This window comes from Strix uralensis, chromosome 4 (genome assembly GCF_047716275.1).
Source record: "Strix uralensis isolate ZFMK-TIS-50842 chromosome 4, bStrUra1, whole genome shotgun sequence".
NCBI classification, from domain to species: Eukaryota; Metazoa; Chordata; class Aves; order Strigiformes; family Strigidae; genus Strix; species Strix uralensis.
This window is the reverse complement of record NC_133975.1, coordinates 79,298,781-79,319,215: the sequence shown is the minus strand read 5'-3', so window position 1 is coordinate 79,319,215 and position 20,435 is coordinate 79,298,781. Positions and strand designations below refer to the sequence as shown.

Genomic DNA, 20,435 nt, shown 5'->3' with positions numbered 1-20,435 from the left:
CCAGCCAGGAGTACAAAGTGTTGGTCAAGGGTTTATATCTGTTGCTGGGCTTCTGTTTTGTTTGTTGTCTCTCATTTGCTTTTTTTTTTCAAAATTTTTTTTGCCCAGAAAAGTTTGCTCAAACTACTTCAAGGGCATTAGTTAAATGATGGTGGTCTTTTAATAGGATATTTTGATCTTCACTGAACTTGAAATGCATCACTTTAAAGTTTACTATATCTGAGCTGAAAAGACACATTTTACTGGAATGCCAAATTGGAATTTTAATAGGAAAGAAGCTAGGAAATTAAGAATTAAAATTCTGATAGGGATTAAATTGAGAATCGTGTATGCTTTGTATCTGTGCAGTGCTTTTCTTTAAGGAATCCACTTCTTGTTTATTCTTTGCAGAAAAAACATGTTCCCAAACTTGTGTTTTCATTTAAAAATAAACACATTTCTAAGAGATGTAAGAAAACCATAGGAACAGACAATATAAGTAATTTATTTTTTTTTCTAACCCTATAGTAAACTTGAAATAATACTGCTTGGAGTTACCAGGTCATTTTAACTAGTGGTTTAAATCTGTGGATGAAGCTGTGCAGCGTAGCTGAGCAGATCAATAATGTGTTGCTGTTAAAGGCAAGTCATCATGCTGTTTGGATTCTCCCCTGGTCCCAGTGGTATGGTTCTATGCCCATCACTGTGTTTTTTCTGATGATTCTTGAATTGATTCACTTCGCTAAGCTAGCAGAAAAATATTTATGTTTATGTCTGGCTGGGTTAGTCATCTTCAGGTTAATACTAGATACTGCTCATGGAGAGTGTCATAGAGCAAATACCAGAACAATCCCAAGGAGTGTGTGGCAGTGAAGATGGCAGTACAGGGGGAGGAGGCTGCTCTCGGGGGGGGCAGAAAAACTAGATACTGTGATATACCTACATACGGATGGTAATTAGACTGGCTCAGCTATATTGCTTCCTTCACCCTAAATTTCTTGGATTTTGTGGCAGACTGCTTTAAAATCCCTCATTCCAAATAAAGCTCTGGCTTCCCTAGTTCAAGAACCTGTAGGTCATGCTAGGGCATCTTTTAGACGTTGAATAGTGAGACCTTGAAGAAATAAAATGTGAAAATAGATCACGTAATAGAGAATAGATCACATAATAGAGTAACTAAGCTTGCTTGTACTGGGGTGTTAATCACAATTTAACAGTGTTTTTCTGTATTTGTATGTTGTGTGTGTATGTGTGTGGTGTTTTTTGGGGTGGGTGTGGTTTTGTTTTTTTCTTGTGCGTTTTTTTTTTTTTTAAACTAGTACTGGACTACACTGGATACTGCCAGATGAAGCAGGCAGTTTTGGCACTCTTAAAGGTATAAGCTGGAGTTTTGGCCCTGGAAGAATTACGTAATGGTTGCTTTTGGTATTGTGGTAAAATAAGTAATAAAAGTTAAAATTACTTGGCAGAAAAATTAATCGCTTTGAGAATAAAGGCTTCAAGGATTGTTGACACTTTCTTTCCAAAAACTGCCCAATAATCACACAAACAAATCCATAGGTTGTATTATAATATTGCAAAGTGTGTGTGTAAATGTTCATACTTCACAGTACTTGATGTGCTGTAGCTTGAGTTCTCTTTTTTGCATCTTCCCTGTTTTAACAGAGTATTTTTTTCTCCAAGCATAGCATACTAGACATCATCCCTCTTGCTCTCTGTACCAAGTTCTTTGTAGTTCAGAGGGTTCTTGTGAAGACCAAAGCAGTTTCCTCACTTGATGGTACATGTTCCATGTTGGCAGAAAAGATAGTCTTTAATAAAAAGATAGAGAAAGTTCACCTTGCAATAGTTTTCACGGAGAATAAGGCAGTAGAAGTTAAAATGGCGAAACAGGTGGACACTAATGTTTTTTAAGTCTCACAAAAGCTCTCACCCTTATTATCCCATCTTCTGTGTATGGGAAGACTGAGTGCATGGGTTGGAGGACTGTCTCTGTATGCTCAGGCTACATTCCTGATCTGCACAGTTCGGGGATCAGGACCTCAGACTGTGTACTTGCTGCCAAGTCTGAAGTCAGCCTGACAGTGAGCAGTCTGTCTAGTATGAGCTTTGATGAAGGCGTTGTCAAATTGGGAGTGGTTTGGGCTGCCAAGTGCCCAAGTTTAATCTCCAAATCCTTGAGGACCATTGCTCCTGTTTATATGTTCAACTGTTCCTGCACAAAGGAAACTTCTCCTGTAGGTTGTATGTTGGTCTTTACAGCCTTTTCTTCCTGCTGTAGCCCATTTGCCCAACATAAAGGAGCAGGAGCGGGAACAGGAGACTTATTCTAGAAATGTTTGTCACTGTGTTGAAATGTAGTGTGGTTGATTTCTTACTAATCTGGAAACCAGAGTGAGCTTACGTGTTGATCTCATACATGAGAATTTTTTTTTTTCCCCACAAAAAAGGACGTTTAGGGATTTGTGTTTAATGAAGCCAGAACTGGGTCAAAATTAACACCTAGAATGGAGGGAGCCTAAAGGCTTAATGGGAGTTTGTACCCAGTGATGCGGAAGCAGAGTGATCTCAATATGACACAACTTTATTACACTTGCCAAGTTGTATCAGGTTGTTTAATCTAGACTGGAAAGACGAAATGGGACCTTTTTCTTATCTTTTCACATTTTTGGCATAGGTGGTCTTTCATAATTGCTTAACAGCAGCAAATTCTCTCATGCATCTTTGATTCAGATGTTTTTATTCCTAACAACTTTTTATTTATATCTAAAACTTACAGAAGGTGATAATACACAATTGTCAGTCTGTTTTCTTACCGCCTTCTTGTACTATAGTGTTACCTGTAATAAATAATTTTTTAGAATGACACTGTCTTTTTATGTCCTTTACAAACTAGCAAAACCATTTCAGTTGTTATAGTCCTGACAGTGATGATAATTTTAATAATTTAAGTCTTTTTGTTTTGGGCACAGTTTGTTTCGGTTTATGTACTGAAGAAAAGTGATTTCACAATGCAATTACTTTGTAAAACACACCACCTTTTCCTGGCAAAATGAAAACATTATAATATATTCATGTATGAAGTAACTTAGGGCCATTATGTTAAAGTGTGGGGCTTATATAGGTCACCATAGCTTCAGTTAAGGCTGAAATTCTGGTACACCCAAAGAATTAGTAATGAATGAAGTTTAAATAGTTCTTGGCATGTCTCTCAGGAGGGTTTATCAGCAATGGTATTTCTGCAGAGCCAAGGGAGCAGCTGGAGGGAGCCCACCACAGCTGCCTGCAGTTGCTTGGGCGTGACAGCCTGTCTTCAGTCATGGAGCAAAGTTGTCTCTGTACTGAAAACCTATGAAACTTAAAATACATAGGCTATTTAAATCAGGGAGAATTGCAGGCGTTTAGTGCTGGCATGCTGGCTAGTAATTGTAATAAAAAATAGTAACACATACACTTCCCGTTACATTCAGCTGTCTGTAATGCTACTGTGCTGCTCCAGAGCTTTATGTGAAACAAGACCCTAACTCAGGAAAGTACTAAAGCAATTTGTCTCATGCAGTGTTTTCTGCCCTCATCTGCCATTAAGGGCACGGCTCCATGTGCTTTTTCCCCAGAAGTGGTGCTGCTAGTACAAATTCCTGCCCTTTGCTAGTGTTCACTGCCTCATTAGTTGTGCCAATGATGCACAACTACCCTATACTTACTGTAAATCTGATTAGCCTCAAAGTTACTGTGAGGTGCTGAAGGGAGTTTGTTCCTTCTCACACAGAATGACTTCAGCTGAGGTTCTGGAGTATGTGCGCTTTTGTTTGTGTTAGGACTTGTCTGTGATGTGCATCTCCTATGGGGCTGTTTGTACTTGGACTTACCCATGCTCTATTATAAGCTCAACTCTGACTGTGCTCTAGCATCACTGCTCAGACACTGCTGCTTGAGATGGTGCTTTCTGCTGAGCGTAGGGTGTGCTGGTGTGACCGGTGACATTTAGCAGGATAGCTCTGCTGTTACTTCTGCTGTACTCGCAGGGGTGCAGGCAGGGTTTTCCCCTCAGTGATGGTATGTGGTTATGATGCTTTAGCAGTTGCTGTGGCTTTAGCAGTTACTCTTGCAATTTATGTTGTGGTAGTCTGCCATGAGAGATTCTTTGGCTATGTCCAAAGAGTCTGTTGCCTGCATTATTCATCAGTTTAAAAGAAAAGTCTCCTAATGCAGCTCAGAGGTAAAATACCTGTTTCCAGTGTTCACTCTTATACTTGCGTAAGAGATGTTTTCATTTTAAATGTAGAATGTGGGTGGGTGTATGTTTTCATGATGAGCTTGTTATAGAAATTGCATTTCACAACATCAGCTGTACTTTCAGTTATTAAGCTAACTTTTCAAGTAATTTTGATGCCTTCACAAATGGCAAGATGGTAAGATTTACATTCTGCATTAAACACTTTGCATCAAGGCCAAATGGGGCAAGTAGTTACATAACTGTTATCTGTGGCTAATAAAGGGAGCCCAAATTAAACATTGTGTAAATGAACGTGTGCGGTTTGGGGGTGTTTTTCCGGCTTGGTGCATTGGAAGTTTGTCAGGCTCCAATGAAATTAGCATTGATACCACGCTAGGCTATTACAAAGTAGCAGCAGTTGCTGGGGAATAGGTGAACCACCAGCCTTTCTGCTGCTTTCCATACTGCACGTGAGCCTGCGTTTGGTAGCAGCCCAGAAAGAGGAGGATGCCACAACCTCTCTGCTTGTGGGAAGTGTTGGGACGCACTGTTATAGAGTGTCCCTTCAGCAGAGCATATGAACTGAAATTGTGATAGGAGTTGTAAATGTTTGGGAGACTTATTGGTCACTCACTCCGCTGTGCTTTACGTGCCTCTGTATCCTTATGCCTTTGTGTTCACATCCAGTCCCCAGCATGGGGGGGGAAAAAAAACCAACCCATGAACAAAAAGTGCTTCCATATTTCTGTCTCCTACAGTGCGCTTGCTGGGAAAACTAATTTAGTGATAATTATAATATAATTTCAATAGATTCCCTCACTAATACAGTATGCTTTTCAGAAGATGAAAATGCAAACAGGAAATTAAATAGAGCAAGACAGCCGAACCTTGAATCTAGCCTTTATATCTTCATAACCTAGTATGGTATTGCATTAGCATTACTTGATGTTAGTGATTCATGTTTGTAGAAATAATTATTTGTAAAATTTATTAGGCTTTTCTGGCAACAGTGAATTAAAGTGTGAGAGAGGTGATCAGTCAATGTGAGAATGTATGGCTGGAGGATCCTGTCATGCAAAGAGGCTGTTATCATCGGCATTCTGGACTCAGGTTGGCCTTTACCATTGCCTCTGACAGAGTTCAGCTCTTTTAAGGTCTAAAGACATGATGGATGGTAGTGCCTGAAGATAAATAAACTATGTGAAACTCTTTTGCAGGGTGCTACATTCCAATAGCAAAACCAAAATTTCAAAAAATGGAATATGTTGTTTTAGACATTCCCTTGGGGGGAAAAAAAAAGCCAAAACAAAAATACCTAAACAGTAACGAAGTAGAATCAAAACATGTTATAGAGTTTAATTTCAGATAATACATATTCAAACCTGAGGCAAGAAGCTTCAAACTGGCCCAAGAAACATCATAATTTGGGATTAACTTATTTGGGGTAATTATTAGTATCGTATAGCCAGGAAGTACTAGCAAAACATATTTTTAATGGTGTGTATGCAAGAAAATTATTGGTTTTGAGAACCCTCAAAAAACCAGTTTATTACATTGACTATTGAAGAAGTTTAATTACATGGTTTTTTTTTAGTTGTGAAAAATGAGAAATGTCTTAATGTGAAAATGAGAAATGTCTTAATGGGAGAAGTTCTTGTCTCCTGTAGCAGTATTTTGTCTTTTCTGCTGTGTTGCTTGTAGAGTGGCTGTACTCTGAGAGAAGAGCTCAACAGCTGTGATAAGGAGAATGCATCGACTTTGAGCTTGAAAACATTGCATTTTCTCCTAAAAGCAAATTTCCAGTTTTAAACACTGTGATTAAAAATTAAAAAAACCCCACAAGGGCATATAAGATATGTATGTTTCTTATTAATCACACGTGTTTCCAATGGTTTTCCTGGTTCTTTTTCTGTGTTGGGATACCAACACTGTTGTTACTGACAAAAGAGCATAAAAGAGTTGGCCTTGAGAGTTTAGGTTTATTTTTATGTGTGTGTAAACTTATGGAAATGATACGGGTGCTTACTATTCCTAGCCACTTGCTTGGATTAGTCTCTAGCTGCGTTTAAGAAAGTGCTCAGTGTGTGTCAATTTAGAAGCAGTGGAAGAGGTTAAATGTTAGCGGTTCATCTTTAATATATTGCATTGGATAAGATGTTCTTGAAAGCTGATTCTCTTTTATTTGTAGACTTCTTGCTTGTGTGAGAAACTTACCTCAAGAGATGTTCCATGGTAAAGAATTATCGAAGACTGATCATGCGTATGGTAATGGTGAGAAAGATTGGGTGGAATGAGCCAAAATGCTCTTTTTTTTTCCTCAGAAATTACTACAGTTATATTGGATCCTTAGAACAGAGTAATTATAGCTACAAGCTTAAAAATGCTTAAAGTCCTAAATTTGATTTCTCTTCTTTGTTTCATTCTTCTAAAAATATCAATAAACCAAAAAAGCCCTTCAGAAGTGCTTCATTGTCTCTGGAAATGATACTTAGAGCCAGATATTTTAAGTAATCTTCTGTATAATTTAGTTCTGCACACAGGATTCTTTTATTATTCTTAAGGTACATATTTAGTAGTGATTAATTCATATGGTAAAAGGTCAACATTGCTCAGCTTTATCCACTCTTTTGCCCCAAACTCTGGAACGATGCAGGCGGCAGAGGTGCCAGGACCCATGGCCTGGGAAGACTTGTGGAAACAGGGCTCCAGAGTTAATATGCGGGTAGAGAGAGGTCTGGTGGCTGCAGGCTTTCCCTAAAACAGGAATTTGGAAGAGAACTGTAGGGGTTCCAGTAAAGGGAGAAAATATTATTTTTTCTTTAAAATTCCTAAAGAGAAGGAAATAGTTTGTATTCCCACTCTGAGTAGAGTTCCAGGAAGGAATATCAGACCACAGTTGGGTGTCATATTCCTTTGGTCCCCTGACAATACAGACATGAGAGCATTCATCTTTGGGTCCTGGTTGGTGGGGATTTAGTGTTGTTTGACAAAGAGAACTGAAAATATATGTGCAGCAATGTTGCTGTGCGTGCTGGCTTGCTTTACTGGGTTGTCTGCAAGCTCATAATGTCCTAAAGAGTAGCTGGGTTAGACATGACAAAATAAAATGGTTTCATTAATTGAGTGTGTTCCCTTTTAAATATTCAGCTCGTAATTCTCTTCATCCCTCATCAAATGTGATTACAGCATCTTAGTATGATAAACATACTTCTTCTGTAACACTTTGAAAAGTCACTGTTAGTTGCTTTGACATTTAAATTAGTAGTAACATGATGGACATGTTGGGTACCGAAGTCAATGTTGTAAGCAGTTTCACAGGGTTTCTATGCAACTGAGTATAAATGTTCTACTAATTCTTTAATGTGCTGTTATTTTATTATACCCTAGATTGTTGGTTGCCCTTTATGCTGTGTCATTTTGATCAGTTTCCTGGGAAATATCTAATACTTCACTGGATGTTTAAGGCACAGCAGTTACAGTGAGATGGTATATGAAGCAATAAATGGCTTTTGAGAGTGGTTAAATACCAAAGCAGTGATGAGGCTGTTAAATGAGAGAACTGTTTGTAAAAGTTTTTTTAGGAAAACATGTTTCTGTTTTTCTTTAGATAGAAAATAAAACTAATAAGTTGAAACATGAAAAATAACATTAAACTTAATTTATACGGAGAGTGTTTCACTTTGCTGCTTGTTAAGCGTCTCTACTTTGCATGTGAACTGCTCATGGAAGTCTGTCTTGAAGGATTTGGCAGCATGGCGAAGGAGTGATCTTCTTAACACCACAAAGGGTCTGGTGTATAATGCTTATTTTCTTGTGTTTGCACACAATTGAAAGCTATACATAGATTGGAAACAGCTTTTTGAAATGGGATTATTGCTTATTTCAAGGCAAAAGTGTTGCATGTGGCTTTTTTGGGGGGGTTGGGGTTTGTTGTTGTTTGGGGTTTTTTTTGGAGGGGTATTGTGACTAAAACTTAACTCGGGCATTTATAACATTCACTGGAAACTTTTTGATTTGCTCTTTGAGATCAGTGATAAAACTGCAACATCTAGGGAATCTTTTATTCCCCCTTTTGAGACCAGTAATTACAGCTTCAGGTCAGAATTGGAAGCCCAAATGAAGGTTGAACTTGCCTCTGAAAAGTGTTTCTAGGCTTTTATGTGCAGTAAGCACTGACATTTCCAGAACACTGTACAGCTTCATCATCTTTAATCCAGTGCTTCCAGCTGCTCCTTTCTTTTAATGTATTTTAATGTTGTTCTAAAAATACTTTGGGGAAAGTTAATTACTGTTATCTGTACTTGAGCATTTGAAATAATTGTTTCAGAAACTGGAAGTGGTCTTTTTATGACCAAAGAAAGAGGAAAATGCAGAAGGGCAAGATAAGGGCTGTTCTATCCTATGCTTGCTCAGTGATCATGCAGAAAAATTATTGTTGGTTGCCAGTGAGCTTTTAGAATATTTTACGTAGAGACCAGCAAGTGCAATATGAACCAACAACTTTAAAAAAAAAAAAAAAAAAAAAAAAAAGGCAAGCAAACAAAAATACCAAAGTGATTTTTTTTTTTTTAGCAAGTATCTGCTATGCTTCAATGTCAATTGTTGCTTTGTTTCTTTTTCCCAGGAAACAAATGCATTCATGATTAGTCTTGAAAACAATTTTCATTTGTGGTGAGATAAGTTTAACCTAAGTCTGCATAGTATGTCATCAAATTTGTAATGAATGTTTGTTTACATATAGTTTTGTAAGCAAACTGTGGCTTCTTATTTGGACTGTTCTAATGCACAGACTCTTTTGAGACTGTGTATTGGTAAAGCTAAGTTTTCCTTGAGGATGATCTGCTGTGAAGTCTGCTAGAATTGGTCTCTCCAGATGAGGTTGGACAACATTACTTAGCAAATGTCACAGGTTTGAAATGTTTACTATAAATTAGGATAGGATCCTTGCAATAGTTTGATTTGTGTTTTATAGCCAAGCTCAAATTTTCAGAAGTAAAAGGACTCTCTGTAGTTTGTTTGTAGGAACTATTTAGTCATCTGTATTGCCCTTTTGTGTGCACTAAATGTATCTGTGTTATATGCTTTCTGCATATAACAAGTGTTTTAAACCTAACTTTTTTAAAACTAACCTTCCTTTAAATAACCTTCCACAAAAGTTGTTATTCTAGTTTGCTGTACCCCCATGACAACCACCAAAATAATCAAAAATAAAATCCTCAGTAAAACTGGGTTTTAAAGCTCTTGTAATTGCAGAAGGTTATTTAAAATAGAATCAGAGGTAATGCCAGAAAAAAACTGAGGAAGTTGTAGTAGTGGACATATCGACAGATGCAATATGCTGAAGGAATCGATACAAGTTCATTAAACACAATTACCCATTTGTTCGGAAAAGTCCCTGAACAAGGCTAGTAGAAGCTTGGAGGTCTTTTAGAGAAGCGTGACTATGTGCTTGCCCTGCTCTGAAAGAATTCCCTGTTTATTTGCCTTTGTTCACCACCATAGATGCATACTGTGCTATGTGGGCCTTTGTGCAGATGCAACAGTTATTGTGTAGTTTATTTATTTAAGAATTTTTAAAATTTAATTTTATGAGTTCTGTTGCAATGTAAATGTTGTTCTTTTTCTGTCAAAGTAATCAGGTTAGTAAATTAACAATTTGAGGTTTTTGTAAGATACTGACATAACTGGGGTGATAAGCAATATTGTTTCCCTGTTCTCTTTACTAAGCAGCATTTTTGGTATAATACGTATACAGTTTGAACAAATTTAGAAACAAATTGAGACAATTATCTCGGTGATGGTAAAATCTGACATCGATTTTGTAATTAGTAGCCAAAGGTAACCTTATGAAATAGCCTTACTTTTTTCTCCACTCCATATGGTGGAAGTTAAAGAAAACAGGTGGGGTTTTTTTAATGGGACTTTCTAAAAAACCATGCCTACTTTCAAAGAGGGAGCATTTCTTTGTCTTTTGAGACTACGTGTTAACTTTTACCTCTGTTTCTTCTTCCATATACTTTGGGGAAGATTTTCCACCTCTCTCAACTACTTTTATTTAAGAATGGTCAGTAAAAATGGCCTTTAAACCAAGTGATGAAAATGGACTAGAGAGAAGGCTGATGCTCTTTTTTCACCTACGTGCAGGACAGACTATTCTAAATTGTCTTATTAATGTCTGAAGTAAAAATAACCAGGTCAGTTGTCCAACATCTGCTTAGTGTGCACAACTATCAACATATAACTTTTTTTTCTTTTCTGAAAATTGTTTATAAATTTTTCATTGATAGCCTTTAAGGGAAGGAACCTTCTAAACATCTGAAATGACATTTTCATTTCAAATACTAGCCTGGAAATAAGTTGATACCTTCTAGCTGAAGGTGTGGACAATGCTGAGTTGAACTAGTTGATATACTGGATTTTCTGGAAGAGATCTCTTGTTTAGTAACAAAACTATTTATAACTATTTATAACTTTTTAAAAAAATTTAGTTTACTTTTACTAAGGTGTTGTGAGGTTTTTTGTTGGTTTGAGTTTTGGTGGGTGGGGTTTTTTTTCTTTTTTGTTGGTCTGTGGAGTTTTTTTGAATCCAGGTTTTCTTTTGTAGGAGTCATGCTGTTTTCCCTTAAAACTGTAACTCTGCATGTAATGTTAATTTAGGAAATGTAATAGTTCTTTGCAACTTGAGACTTACATTTGTTTGTGTCATTATAAATGTACTACTAAATAACTTTATGTGGAACTGCTTCACAGCCTTGTAATGAAGTCATTTATAACACCACAAACTTAAGTGTGTCTGTTGGAAGTAAAAGCACTAATTGTTTAGCTGTCTTTTCCCAATGAGTATAAAAACCTGAATTACTTTAATTAGTAGATTGTTTTGAACAAAGCCTCCATGTTTAAAGCAGAATGCTTTAAGATGGAAGTTGTAATTTAGTTTTTTGTTAAGATTATGAATACCTGTGTGTTGAATCAGTGAGTTGAATATTTTTATTATGATTCTATGAAGGGTATTTGTTTTTAAGGCATGTTAGAGCTTGTCACATACCATTAATTTTAACAATCAGTTTTATGCTTGGTGTTTATAGCCAGCACGTGGTACTGTAAACCCCAGTTTCTGCACTATATCAAGGCACATAAAAAGTATTGAAATAGTATTTAGATGTAAATAAAGAAATATTTAGGGCCTGTTGATGCTGTAATCAACAGACAGTTTCTGGATAATTGCATCTGAGTAAACTAACCTTGTAATGCTTCTATTTGTTTTTACTTCTGCTTTGAGTGTAGAACATGACACTTAAATATTTGAGAATCTGGAAGGCTGATAGTTTCTGCAGGTGGACTTTCTTTCTTTGTGTTCTTGGCTTCAAATAGTGATCGCATAGCTGGAGTTTGCAGTCAGGGGCTGCGGCTGAATTTTGTGCTTTTCTTTTTAAATATACTTTGATTTTTTTAAAGTGTGGAAAGAAAAAATTGTATTTGCAGAGAGAAGGTGGATAGGTCTAAGTACAGATAAAAGTTTGCTTTGATACTCATCATTATTTAAAAAAGAATTTTGGGTAAACGGGTCAGAAACCCCAAGTACTACTCTTTGGCAGGTATTTTTGAAAACTTTGTTTGCCCTGCAAATCAAGTCACTATATTTAGTTTGAACTTAAACATGCTATGGTGTGCCCGCTCACACAAGTAGGTACCCTTCTTGCTCATACGTACTGACCTATTGATCTTTCTTTCCTAACTGTTAAAAATACCTCTCCTAAACTTTCTTTCTGTGGGCTCATTACTCCCATTTTCTTTCTGTGCATGTTACTCTGAACAACGATAGTGATGGTGTATCTGTGATGATGCGAGAACATAATCAAGATCAGTAGTTAGAGGCTATGGAGTTCATTAGACCAAGTGACACAGCTGAGAAGTGACAAGCTCTTGATCACAAATGCCTTTGTTAAGGTCTGAAATCAAAACATCAGTATTCAAAGCTAAATAGAAGGTGAAGACTGTTGCACAGAGCGCAATTAAGTACGGATCAATTTTATTGTCTCAGAAAGGAAAGGTAGCCCCTAGGAGGGGAGGTGGGAGAAGAGTAGACAGGGTGTCCTTGGTGGAAGGAAGACATGAGAAAGCAGTTGCCTCCTGAGGGGAAGAGACAGGCAGTTTATATCTGGTGGAATGTGAGTTGGCTGTGGAGGGAGAGATCATACCGAGCCCATAACTTCTATTTTATGGCCCATTGGATGTATTTGGTATCTAGTAGAGTTATGAATTTTAGCTGTTATGTCAGTTTAGTTGCCTATAAAACTGCATCCTCCATTCCAAAGCTTGTATTTGAGAAGTGGTGTGTGTGATTTCCTTGAGGATGTCCTGAGAGATGAGAGGTGAAGCAACTGTTTTATGAGAAGTGTCCTTCTACTGATACCTGGCTTGTTTTGTCCGCACTCAATTGTCTGCACAAATGTACTTTTTTATAAAACATTTGTTCATGCTTAGTTACTGTTCTTATAAATATCCTAAAATAGGAATACAGGATGTTCTAGTAAAGCAAGAACATTTTTTTTGAGCAGAGGTATTTGTTTTTCAAAATCTATATACAAAACTTGCTTATTAAGAATAAAGTGGGATGTATTTGTGAAATGCCACCATTTCCTTTGGTATTTAACTGACTGAAAATTATTCTTGCTGCTTAGAATGTTTGTCTTCTAATTCCCAAGCATCTAATTTCTACAGTTTGTCACATAAATTACTTTACCAGGTCCTGTTTAGTGAGAGAGTTCCTGAGATGTAATTTGAAAGATCAAAAAGTCAGTACCATGTCTGAAATAAAATACTGTTGTTAATCAGTAGGGAAGGGAGGTGTTTGTGTTTTTTGAATTAAAGTTGATGAGGTTTAGTAAGTCTCTCTCATTTCATGGAGTATGATGTAAGCTTTCTAAATTGAGAGCTTATAACCTAGGTGGTTTTTCTCTGGGTGCCCACACATGAATTTCTCACTCTGCCTTTTATGTTGAGCAACTTATTGGTTGTAAGGGGATTTGAGATGAAAAGTTTCTCTGGGAGGAATAAAACCCTCATCTTTCCATGACTGTAACAGGTTTGGGTTTCTATGTGGTCTGGGTTTTTTTGTTTTGTTTATCCTCAAACATAAAATATAGCAGATACGCATATAGAATATCAAGGGCCTAATTTTGCTTCTGTTACAAAGAACACAGACATGCCCGGTGTTGGCATTGATACCAGGACAGGTTAAAGGCAGAGCTGTACTCTGGCACACCTTGGTATGCCCCTTTGAGCTTGGGAGTGATCTGGAGGGCTGCCATTCCTTTAGCTGCAAAAAAGAGAAGAAAAGAGAAGAGAGGACAAACAAATGCTGGAGGAGGAGTGAGGAAGCTGAAATTAAGAAGCTTAAAAAAGAAATAAAAGGCTTGTCTTATTTGGTTCCTAGTTTAGAAATTGGGATTTATTGATGTTGGGCAACGGCTACCTGGAGACAATTTACAGGTCTGCTAGGAATTCTTTTGATCCTCTAAGGGACTATAACTAATCACACAATGCCTGTCTCTCAGTATACTGAGTCTTGACCACCTTGAAGAATACTCTGTTTGCTTCTTTCAGAAGCACTGTGCAGAAGATTAAAGCTCAAGGTGGGGGTGAAAATCATAGCTTGCTTTCAAATAAAAGTCGACATTACTATGGGCAATCCAAGGTATGAGAAGAGCAGGAGTTATCTTTACAATGCATACATTGGATACGTTAGCACTTACAGTTTATAATGAAAAATATATCAAACCACTTAGTTTTTGCAATGTTTTTATTCTAAGGTTGTGGGAAAAGTTGATAGCATATAGTGAATTTTGGATTGATTTTTCACTTTGGGAAAACCTTCAGGGGAAAACATAAGACTTATAATGAAAAGAAAGGTACTATGAAGAAAGGTATTTTCTTATGAAGGGTTAAAAGTCCATCCTGAGGCTGTTTCTTTGGAGTTCTGTGGATCATGAAACTAAGTCTTGAGTAAAACATAGTTCTCTGCACAACTTGTTGGAGGCCAACCAGTGGAATGCAATTTGGTCTTGTTTTGCTCTGCGCTTGAAATATGTTTTTAAATACACTGTTTTTGCTGCAATTTGTGTTGTCATTTATGATGTCCATATTTTAAATATATTTAAATAACTGCACATTCATAATTTAAATCAATGAATGATCTGTATGATCCCTGAAAACATCTTTCACTTCCAAGAGTGCATGCAAAATGATTACATAAGCAACTGTATTTATTTACTTCATATACACTTATGTCTTTCCTTTGCCTTTCAATGTAGTTTTTTTCACCTTCTAATAAAAATAATGCCAATCACTACATTGTAATAGGAGAGGGGAAATCTAGCATGGGTAACTAGTTGAATAAAATATAAGGTCTAGGAATGGTGACTACTTGGCCGGTTCTTAGAGTGTAGTGCATCAGCAAGGATATGTGTTGAGGCTGGTACTGTCACGTGTGCATAAACCTTTGAGAGGAAGGTAAGCAATGAGGTGAGAAAGTCTGATGATACTAACTTACTGAATAGTTAAGATGGGGGATCAAGTATGAATAATTGTAGAATCACCATAGAAGTCTAAATCATTAGGCAATAAAGTGACAGATAAATCTACATGGATAAATGTGAATTTATACATGTGAAGAGAAATAATAAAAATTTCCCATCAAAACGATAGGCTTGGCACAGTTGCATGAAAAGATCAGATAGATGATCAGTTGTGGTCAAGAAGTAAATTGAATGTTAGGAGCTGTTGGGAAAGGAAAGAACCAAGCAGAGAACTCTGTAAAGATCCACTGTGCAGTTCAGTTTCCCTCATCCTACAGGGTATAGTGGAGCTGGGAAAGTTTCAGAGAAAGAGCTGAGTCATCAGGGCAAGGAATGAAGAAGATAAAACTCTTCAGCCTGGAAAAGAGATGATGACTAAGGTGGTCTCTGATAGTAATCTGCAAAATCATGATTTGTTTAAAGGAGGAGAAGGGTATTAACAGTCCATGGTCTCTTCCAGTGCAAGAACTCAGGATGTTAAATGAAGCCAGTAGGAACTGGATTGCAAACAAACAAAAGAAGGTGATTTTTCATGGAACAGGTAGTGGAAATACTGGAGTTGCTTGCTATAAGATGCTGTAGATGCTAGAAGTAGACATGTATTTGAAAAAAATACTAGGCGCTTTCAAGAAAGAGGATCATCATTGAGAGTTAGTGAATGGAACAGACATCTGAGGAAAAACCCTGATGTGAAAACAGCTGGGGGCTGAGGGAGTACTGCATGTGGTTGTCGTGCTTTCCCTCTTCCTTGGACATTATTTATGGCACTTGTAGTCAGAATAACGGATCTTTGGTCTAATACACCCGTTGCCTTGGAAATACTGCATGTTGGTTTTATGTCAAATATGCCTGGGATCAGACACACCAGAATTCACAGGATTGCCATGATCTGTCTGAGGGCAAATCAGTGGTCAGGGCATCTGGGCACTGAAATCTAGAGGTGATGGGTGTTTGAGGGATCTCTTCATAGCCCGTAGCTATGTTACTGTCAACGTAATGGTAGAGAGGCTGTTCACTCACAGTACTGACTTTGCTGTTAAGTGGTGATAACATACTATGCTGGCTAAAATGCTGTTTTATTGCAATTCCAGTTTATTATATTTTGAAACCTAAGTGTTCTATCTTTGAAAAAAACCAAACAAAATACAAGCTATGCAGCACTGCTGACAGTTCAGTCATTTGCAGTACTGAAAGCTACTGTATAAAGTACACTAAAATTATAGTAATGTAAGTCATGAAATAATTTAAACTGTAGAATTGTTACAATGTAAGAAACATCCAGTTCTGGGCTTCTCAGTAGAAGAGACATGCACGTACTATAGAGAGTCCAATGGAGGGCCACAAAGATTAAGGGACCAGAGCATCTCTCAAATGAGGAAAGGCTGAAAGAGCTGGGACTGTTCAGCCTGGAGAAGGCTCAGGAGGAATCTTAACAGTGTGTGTAAATACCTGAAGGGAGGGTGCAAAGACTGTGCCAGACTCTTTTCAGTGCTGCCCAGTGACAGAAGTAGAGGCAATGGGCACAAACTGACATGCAGGAAGTTCCCTCTGAATATCAATCAGGAAACACTTTTTCACTGTGTGGGTGACTGGGCACAGGTTGCCCAGAGAGGCTGTGGTCTCTCCATCTTTAGAGGTACTCAAAAGCTGTCTGGACATGGTCCTGGGCAACTGGCTTTAGGTGGCCCTGCTTGAGCAGGGGGGTTGGACCAGATGCCCTCCAGAGGTCCCTTCCAGCCTCAACCATTCTGTGGTTTTGTGGAAAACTTCAGCCAAACATGGAGCCAACTGTAATTGTTTAAAAGTATTAGATTACCTGCAATTGTTTTGATTGGGTGTTTACAAGTTGGTTTTTTGATGGGGAGAGTCACTGTAAAATAAAACTATGATCTTTTATTTATCTTCAATAATAAAGATACAAAGCTGTTACTGATTGCTCTATTCAACACTGTTTATGTGCATTGGTAACGCATTTAAAAGTATAGTCTTCATCAGAGCTGCTGATAACTCGAGCCGCTTGTAATATTACGTCTTCATAAAGTTCTAGATAACTTGTTTTTTTAAATTGATATATTTTGACTGTCAGTCAGAGACTGGCAGAAGAAACAGTCTTGGTCTGTATCTTGAAATGTGAATTATGCCAAAGTGTTCTTATTTAAGGTTCATGTTTCACAAGAGCAGTCCAGTAACACCAGAGGTAAGAAAGTTTGGATGGAGTTCATTGCATGCCTGACACTCATGTGACCCAAATTCAGAATAAAGAGCAGGTAATAAAGCCATGAGAAACTGCTTTTTAAACTACTAAGAGAAATTAAAAATTTAATTAAATTATGGCAATTAAAGAATGATTGCTTTACAGTGGAAGGTGTTAGCTACCAAATAAAAATGCTCCAGGTATATATTTCCCCTTCTCCATTTCCTTTTTCTTAAGTTTGTCTATCAATTTGGATCATCTCTTACTTAAACACTTTCTGACAAATAGGTACTCTGTTTTGGAATTAAATAGAATTAAACACAATTGCGAAAAGATTTCAAGTCTGTGAGGAAAATATAAACTAGCTTAGTTAAAGGAAATTTGCACTGTCCAAAATGTCCCTTTCATGAACTTGTGTGGAGTATTGTGCAGAGTTGCCTTTAGTTGAATTTATCTATCCCCTAGAGAGTAGAGAGGGGTCATAGTGCCTCACAATTTCTGAATTTCTTCATGTCAGGATGCATTGGTCAGGCACATGGTGTGACTCTGTCCTCTCCCTGATACGGTTTAGTGGCAAGCATCCTCTAGCTTTTCAGCAAGCCGTTTCAAAAACACAAAGACCTTATGCCACCAAATTTAGCTGGAACTGCTAGGGAGTCAAGGGAGTTGTTATGGCTGTGGGCCGAATGTATTGTATTCAGCACGCACTCCTTGCCCTCTGCTCTTCCTTACTCATGAGCTCTCTGTATGACTCTTCCATGCCTGGCATATTTTGGGGGTTGCCAACAGCAACCATTTCTGCTTGCTACGAGTCTCTTCTTAAGAAGACACTCTTGTAGCTAAATTAATTTCAGCATGGGTTTAATAGCATGGGACTTGGTGCAACCCAGAAAACTTCTTTGTTTCTCACCTTCTTGATTACAGGGGCTGCACAGCCCGTGTTGAGACCTTGTGTCAGGGAACCGTTGTTCCCAGTTGTCTACTCAGTTCCTGGGATTTTGTCCACTTCCTTCTTACTTACATACTGAAGTATACTTATATTCATGACAGTGGTCTTCCTGCCACCCCCCTTGCATCACAAACAGGACTTTGTATTGCCTATTGGTCCCACTCCAGTGATTCGCTGGTGCCCTTGTTCTAGGAGTCCTTTGTCATGTTTGTTCTTCTCAATACCAAGAGGAGTATCATAGCAACAGAGTGCAATCATTGTCATCGTAGCCTGGTTCTTCAGTCCTTTGGCAATCAGAGCTGGTAAAATCTTGCTTGGCAGAGTTTTCCAGAGGAATAACAGATCTATATGTGTGTCCCCTTTCCACTGAGATCAATTTGGGCCTGGCTACTGGAGCTTGAAATGCTTCTATTTTTGCACTTTCTTGCACGTTAAAGTCAAATAGCCAGAACTGTCCTAGCATTAAATATGATGTTCCTTTTAACTGAGTCTCACCAGCACAATATTGTTTGAGCTGAAACTGATACTGAATAGAAATGACCAAATAAAGCTTGTTAACCATTCGGGTAGAAGCTTTTGTTCTCATGTAGGGAGTGCAATGTGTACATCCATTGATTTATTTGTTATTTTTTTTTAATAGTTCACTCACAACTGGAAAATTGTTACTTAAAAGGAAATCATAACATGGTGGCTACCAATAAAGTTATTTTTATACATCCTAAGTATCAAGAGAAACTCATCATCTGTTGTTAGTCAACTGTCCCAAAACCAGTAAAACATTTATTTTCACAAACACCTCAGTGAAATCTCTTTTTCTTCCTCTAGCAGAAAATAAAATTGCTTTCTACAAGATAGATTCTACCCTGCAGAGGTATGTAAACCTCCCTGTATCAATGAGTCACAATGAACCTGGCAGAGAATTTGTCCCCAAGGAGCAGCTGGTGGTCTTCCCATCATTCTTGTTCCTTGGGCTTCCGTAAGGAAGGGGGTAATTTATATAATCAGTTTAATCAGTTGTTTCATCTGAGCCTTTTTTTTTTTTTAATGGAAGAGATATAAGCTCTTGTGACTCAAATTAATTTCAGCAAGGACATTTTGATTGTATCTCTTCCACAAGGATGGTATTGCCACTTCAAGATTTAAGAAGCTATGGCCCTGAAAAATTAGGAGTTTGGCTTAAATCATGCACAATTTTGAAAACCAACAAAAAGGTCTTTGGAAAGCTTGTGATATTGTGGCTCCAGGAGCTGAGAGTTGCTGAGAGTTACTGAAAGTTACGCCAGATGTTGTGAGACTTGCAATAAAATGGTAAAAATTGGCAGAATTCTTCCCAGTGGAGAGAAACATCCTTTATTGTCCACCTTTAAATATCCAAAGATAATGCATTTTACAAACACACAATACTTGTAGCAATAATGTTTTTGTATTCTGCCTTCCTTACTTCTCTGGTACTGCCGAAACTGGTAAAAGCTGTAATTAAGCTGTCATACCTAATTTTAAAATACAGTTAACTTTTAATTCTTATTTTAAGCTATTTCTGAAGTAAAAAGGCAATATATTGGGAACTGAGCCAGAGAATAATAACATGTTTTTTAAATGACAGCCAAAATGTGAGAACAAAGGGGGAGAATTTTTTTAAAAAGTGTATTATCCAAGGTATGTGTTGTGATACAGCACTGGAGTCTTGCACCAAAATATAACTTTGAAAAACTTAACTAATTCGTATCTGAACTGTATATAATTAACTTTTTATGTAGGAAGGGTAATTTGAGATTGTTTCAAGCTGTGTGTAGAATGTAGAAAGTGTTTCATTTTCATTCTTTAATTATGCCCGTGCATAATAAACTAAGTGAATGTGGGGTGTGAATTAAAAGAATGTGTATTTGTACATTATTATTATTACTACTAATGCATTTTGAAACTGAAAAGAAAATTACTATTGGTTAGGTATTCACATTTGTTAAAGGTAATAGTCTATTAAAAGTACTTGTCGGTTCTGCAGGGCTTGTTCAGTGACGTAAGTCAACATTTTCCACAGTGAATGCAGATTAGTAGTATTATATTGTCAGCTTGAAGTTGGTATCTGGTAGCATTGCATGATGGATTAATCACAGTGGGTAGGGTGATTTTTGAAAAAGATGATTTGAGTATCTTTCAGTGAGCTGACAGTTTGTAAAGGTGGTTGCAATGAACTACCAGGTTACAGTCTGTCTGGAATAATTGAAGCACCTCATCAGATGCCCTGGAAGCATGTTTTTCCTTATCACGCAGCTTGGGTTGTAGGCTTTGCGTTACTTAATAGGCATAGGGTGGGAATATTAATATGGCAGAAGAATATATAATATTAAAGGAGATTTCAGATTGTTGAATACTGCTTGCCACTATTTAAAGGGGAGTTTTTAATTCTGCAAGTTATATGCTTGTGTATGTCATGCAGTCATTTGTTAATACCTGAAACTTAGAACAATGTATTTTGCTCTATTTGGTAATGGACATATTGCTGTAGAAATACACTGAAAT

The 20,435-nt window shown here is 37.4% G+C and overlaps 1 protein-coding gene across 8 annotated transcripts in view; it reads left to right on the top strand.

Moving 5' to 3' along the window:
• Positions 1-20,435, top strand: part of INPP4B (inositol polyphosphate-4-phosphatase type II B) — a 333,478-nt gene that overhangs the window by 91,397 nt on the left and 221,646 nt on the right. For 2 of the 8 annotated variants that reach the window (XM_074867375.1, XM_074867377.1), the window contains exon 3: positions 6,384-6,460. The exons of 5 other annotated variants lie outside the window; for them this stretch is intronic. In XM_074867375.1, coding sequence (XP_074723476.1) covers positions 6,425-6,460 — 36 coding nt within the window. In that variant the 5' untranslated portion in view covers positions 6,384-6,424. Of the gene's footprint in view, positions 1-6,383; positions 6,467-20,435 lie in introns of all 8 variants that reach the window. One more of the 8 variants, XM_074867374.1, reaches the window with a different exon arrangement.